This window comes from Schistocerca cancellata, chromosome 4 (assembly GCF_023864275.1).
Source record: "Schistocerca cancellata isolate TAMUIC-IGC-003103 chromosome 4, iqSchCanc2.1, whole genome shotgun sequence".
Classification (NCBI taxonomy): domain Eukaryota; kingdom Metazoa; phylum Arthropoda; class Insecta; order Orthoptera; family Acrididae; genus Schistocerca; species Schistocerca cancellata.
The window spans coordinates 710,191,089-710,197,088 of NC_064629.1; the positions used below are offsets into that span (position 1 = coordinate 710,191,089).

The 6,000-nt window shown below is 38.3% G+C and overlaps 1 protein-coding gene across 3 annotated transcripts in view; it reads right to left on the reverse strand.

The window, feature by feature from the left end:
• The window catches only part of LOC126183705 (extended synaptotagmin-2-B), a 187,535-nt gene extending 182,629 nt beyond the window's left edge, over positions 1-4,906 (reverse strand). For 2 of the 3 annotated variants that reach the window (XM_049925890.1, XM_049925888.1), the window contains exon 1: positions 4,425-4,906. In XM_049925890.1, coding sequence (XP_049781847.1) covers positions 4,425-4,715 — 291 coding nt within the window. In that variant the 5' untranslated portion in view covers positions 4,716-4,906. The remainder of the gene's footprint in view (positions 1-4,424) is intronic. The other variant, XM_049925889.1, reaches the window with a different exon arrangement.
• Between the last annotated feature and the right edge of the window lie 1,094 nt (positions 4,907-6,000).

Consider the following 6,000-nt stretch of genomic DNA (forward strand, 5'->3'; position numbering starts at 1 on the left):
GGAGCCTACATCGGTCATTTTTCCCAAGGGCATGCAACTCTACTGTATGGTTACATGATGATGGCGTCCTTTTGGGTAAAATATTCTGGAGGTAAAATAGTCCCCCCATTTGGATCTCCGGGTGGGGACTACTGAGGAGGTGGTTGTTATCAGGAGAAAGAAAACTAGCGTTCTACAGATCCAAGTGAGGAATGTCAGATCACTTAATTGGACAGCTAGGTTAGAAAATTTAAAAAGGGAAATTGATAGGTTAAAGCTAGATATAGTGGGAATTAGTGAAGTTCGGTGGCTGGAGGAACAAGACTTCTGGTCAGGTGAATACAGGGTTATAAATACAAAATCAAATAGGAGTAATGCAGGAGTAGGTTTAATGATGGATAAAAAAAGTAGGAGTCTGGGTAAGCTACTACAAACTGAATAGTGAATGCATTATTGTGGCCAAGATAGACGCGAAGCCCACGCCTACCACAGTAGTAAAAGTTTATATGCCAACTAGCTCCACAGATGACGAACAGATTGATGAAATGTATGATGAGATAAAAGAAATTATTCAGATAGTGAAATGAGAGGAAAATTTAATTATCATTGGTGACTGGAATTCGACAGTAGAAAAAGGAAGAGAAGGAAACATAGTATGTGAATATGGAATGGGGCCAAGGAATGAAAGAGAAAGCCACCTGGTAGAATTTTGCACAGAGCATAACTGAATCATAGCTAACACTTGGTTCAAGAATCATGAAAGAAGGTTGTACACATGGAAGAGGCCTGGAGATACTGGAAGGTTTCAGATAGATTATATAATGGTAAGACAGAGATTTAGGAACCAAGTTTTAAATTGTAAGACATTTCTAGGGGTAGATGTGGACTCTGATCACAATGTATTGGATATGAACTGTAGAGTAAAACTGAAGAAACTGCAAAAAGGTAGGAATTTAAGGAGATGGGACCTGGATAAACTGACAGAACCAGAGGTCGTGGACAGTTTCAGGGAGAGCATTGGGGAAAGATTGACAAGAATGGGGGAAAGAAATACAGTAGATGAAGAATGGGTAGCTTTGAGAGATGAAATAGTGAAGGCAGCAGAGGATCCAGTAGGCAAAAAGATGAGGGCTAGTAGAAATCCTTGGGTAACTGAAGAAATACTGAATTTAACTGATGAAAGGAGAAAATATAAAACTCAGTAAATGAAGCAGGCAAAAAGGAATACAAACGTCTCAAAAATGAGATCGACAGGAAGTGCAAAATGGCTAAGCAGGGATGACTAGAGGACAAATGTAAGGATGTAGAGGCTTATCTCACAAGGGGTAAGATAGATACTGCCTACAGGAAAATTAAGGAGGCCTTTGGAGAAGAGAGAACCACTTGTATGAATATCAAGAGCTCAGATGGAAACCAAGTTCTAAGCAAAGAAGGGAAAGCAGAAAGGTAGAAGGAGTACATAGAGGGTCTATACAAGGGTGATGTAATTGAGGACAATATTATGGAAATGGATAAGCATGTAGATGAAGATGAAATGGGAGATATGATACTGCGCGAAGAGTTTGACACAGCACTGAAAGACTAAAGTCGAAACAAGGCCCTGGGAGTAGACAACATTCCATTAGAACTACTGATAGCCTTGGGAGAGCCAGCCCTGACAAAACTCGTACCATCTGGTGAGCAAGATCTATAAGACAGGCGAAATACCCTCACACTTCAAGAAGAATATAATAATTCCAATCCCAAGGAAAGCAGGCGTTGACAGATGTGAAAATTACCAAACTATCAGTTTAATAAGTCACGGCTGCAAAATACTAACACAAATTCTTTGCAGATGAATGGAAAAACGTAGAAGCCAACCTCGGGGAAGATCAGTTTGGATTCTGTAGAAATGTTGGAACATGTGAGGCAATAGTGACCCAACGACTTATCTTAGAAGATAGATTAAGGAATGGCAAACCTATGTTTCTAGCATTTGTAGACTTAGAGAATGTTGACTAGAATACTCTCAAATTCTGAAGTTGGCAGGGGTAAAACATAGGGAACGAAAGGCTATCTACAATTTGTACAGAAACCAAATAGCAGTTATAAGAGTCGAGGGGCATGAAGGAAAGCAGTGGTTGGGAAGGGAGTGAGACTGGGTTGTAGCCTCTCCCTGATGTTATTCAATCTGTATATTGAGCTAGCAGTAAAGGAAATAAAAGAAAAATTCGGAGTAGGAATTAAAATCCATGGAGAAGAAATAAAAACTTTCAGGTTCGCCGATGGCATTATAATTCTGTCAGAGACAGCACAGGACTTGGAAGAGCAGTTGAACGGAATGGACAGAGTATTCAGAAGCAAAACGAGGATAATGGAATGTAGTCTAATTAAATCAGGTGATGCTGAGGGAATTAGATTGACAGGCGATGGCAAGGAAAGCATATCTGAAGAAGAGAATTCTGTTAACATCAAGTATCGATTTAAGTGTCAGGAAGCCGTTTCTGTAAGTATTTGTCTGGAGTGTAGCCATGTATGGAAGTGAAATGTGGACGATAAATAGTTTAGACAAGAAGAGAATAGAACCTTTCGAAATGTGTTGCTACAGAAGAATGCTGAAGATTAGATGGGTAGACCACATAACTAATGAGGAGGTACTGAATAGAATCAGGGAGAAGAGGAGTTTGTGGCACAACTTGACTAGAAGAAGGGATCGGTTGGTAGGACGTGTTCCGAGGCATCAAGTGATCACCAATTAAGTATTGGAGGGCAGTGTGGAGGGTAAAAATCGTAGAGGCAGACCAAGAGATGAATACACTAAGCAGATTCAGAACGATGTAGGTTGCAGTAGGTACTGGAAGCTGAAGAAGCTTGCACAGGATAGAGTAGCATGGCGAGCTGAATCAAACCAGTCTCTGGACTGAAGACCAAAACACAAGTAAAATTGTCTTCCAAGATTAAATGTCATTGTGTGTGAAACCTGACAGAAGTACAATCCAGAATCTCACACTTTTGGAACCAAGAAACCTCCACCAAGACCTGGAGAGATTATCATGTAATATCCTGTTGATGATTAAGTCATTGCAGATGGGGCCACAAGCTTGGGATGCAAAGGACATCAAACCTAGTCCAAAGTTCAATAAACATTATAAACACAGTTTAAACAAAAACAAACAATGTGAATGCAAATAATACACTAAAAAGGTGTTTTTTTTAATAATTTCAATTGAGAAACTCTATAATGAGGGAATAAATATTCTAATACTGCATCTGCATATAATGCAAATAATGTACAACTTTCTTCATCAAAGTCAGAACTGTAGCAAGCTGCACACAAAGTAAGCACCATACACATACTTCATTATCATAGATGTGGAAGATTTTTTTGAATAACAAGAGTAATTGTCTGTTTACTCATTAGAAGTCAATGCAGATACTATTTTCACAGTGCTTAACGAAAATGATTTTTGGAATTTCACAACCATCAGCAAGTGCAAAGTGGGATTTTGATATGTTATTGACAGCAGTCAGGAGAGGGGGGTATAATAGTGTCACAAAGAAATTTTGACCAGCATTTACAAGCGTATTTGCAAATGGCTATGTGCAACTGTAACTTGGGTTCTATATACTAATTCTCGAACTGTACCGCAGAGAACAGTGTTTAACAACAATTTCGTGGCATGTTGTACAACTATGATATAGAGGGAATAATTTTTCCTTTTTAATACATGTGTTTTTGGATAGGATTCGCTTTTAGCAAAACACAATTGTGTTCTTTAACACAAACATGTTTCACTACAGTTACAGCATCTTCAGTGGGCTTTTATTTTGTGGTTTTCCTGATGTATTGCGTTTCCACAGCGACTTTTTTTTTCCTTCACAGTTTGTATCTGCAACCACATACAAACTGTGAAACAAAAGAGTCCCTGTAGAAACATTATACATCAGGAAAACCACGCCATGTGGTAAAAAGCCACAAAATAAAAACCCACTGAAGATGCTGCAACTGCAGTGAAACATGTTTGGATTAAAACACAAAGTTATGTTTTGTAAAAGGCGGATCCTATCCAAAAACATATTTATTGTTAAAGCAAACGCGGGAAAGATAGAGCTTCAACCCCAATATGATTATTTCCGTTCTTCGAAAATGCAACGATTAGTTCTAATAGATGTGGCATAAATATCGTCCATATTTTTGAGTTTAAGCAACATTAATTTATAAGGCTTCCAGCTGTGTGTAGTTCGAAACACAGAAGAAAATATTTGGATATTTGTACTTACACTATTCTCTCAATCATGTTGATTCCACGGATATATTTAGTTTAAGAATGACAATGCAACGATTGCGCTAACATCCCGGTTTCATGCCAGTGACGGAACACACTGAATACAAACTATATCCGACACAAACAGTTACATCAAAAATAATTTACGGAATGTCTGGGATTAACACTTAATAAACTTACCCAGCTTGGTAGTTCGTCGACTCTTGCCAGAATTACTTCTTTTTCCTGGCACAATGCTGATGCTTTGGCAATGTTTCGTTGGAGCTCTTTCTCTTTTTTCCACTCATCTCTTATGACAGATAATACGATTGGTCCTATCAGCCACGCTATACTGAATTCCATGTACCCAAGCGCATACACCAACGCAACTGTCCCTAACTTTTTTACAAAACTATACATAACATGCATTATGTTCACTCCCCCTATTCGTTTTGGGGCATCTGCGGGCTGCTCTTTACTTGGTGCAACCATTCTGCCCGCTGACGGAAGAACTGTCAAAAAGCAATTAAATGCAACTCCGTCAGATCAACAAATGCAAGTGGAAACTGAAGAACACAATGCACCTGTCACTGCTTAAATAACCACACCCACTCCATAAACCGGGTGTCACAAATCCTCGTTGTCTGACGTAATATTTATTATTAAACACTTTGGCGGCAAAGTAGTTAACTGACGACACCGCAAACGCGCAAACTACTTGCCACATAATCGATACGCATCGATACAGTCGAAAGTTTTAAGGTCGATTCCTACTTAACGAACGGAACGTCAAAATATTCTTTCTAAATTTTGTACATTCTTTGCATGTAGCCGTCAAGCTAATGACTTTTGCACACGTGATTTAGAGATTGAATAATAAATAATACTTACATATAGCAATGGTACATACAATAGTCTTAATATTCATAATATACTACGTTTTGCAGCAGAACCCACGCACCTTAGAGGCCACGGAGTGAATACAAACAATTATTTACTAGGAATGCTGTGAACCCTCCATGGAACAGTTTTCCTTCAGAAGTTTTTCAAAGTACTTGGCAGCTTGTTGAACCCTATCTGTTGTCAGTTATTTTTAATTTTGTCATTGCTTTAAGAAGTTACCCTTGCTTCTCGTCTCATACTATGTGTATTACTTCACTTGCTTACTTTGTTCGTGTTGCTCACAAACTATACTAAGTTTATACAAATATAAGGAATATATTATTAAAAATTTTTATGTACTCTGGATTCATGACTGGACTCCCTGAGACTCAGTCCATGTGTTAATGTAATTACTCTACTCTGTAACCTCAACGTTCTATTCAAGTGTAGATTTGCTGCATAGCTCCACAGTTTAGTCCCATTATTAAGAAAAGGATAAATTGTGCTGTAGCATGGAATTTTTAAGATTTGGGTTTGGAACTATTTTTGCCAGCTGGGTTGTCAGATACTAGGTACTGCTGACTTTCTCGCACACGGAATCAATGTGATCCGCTCATCGAAGATTTTTGATCAGGTGGACACCAGAAAACTTAATGTTGTTTGCAACTATTGACGTAATACCACAAATATTATTTCCACTTCATAAGAGATGGTTGTTTTAAATGTTAGTTGCTTTATTTTCCTGATGTTAGTGTTTAAACCTTGGTGTCGAAAATACGTTTTCATTTACGTCTTTCCCTCAGTTGCAACAGATTATGATGGCTCGATGTCTTTGTCATTAAATAAGAGGGAGGTGTCATCAGCTAGCTTACTAGATGTGAGTATTTGCAGTATT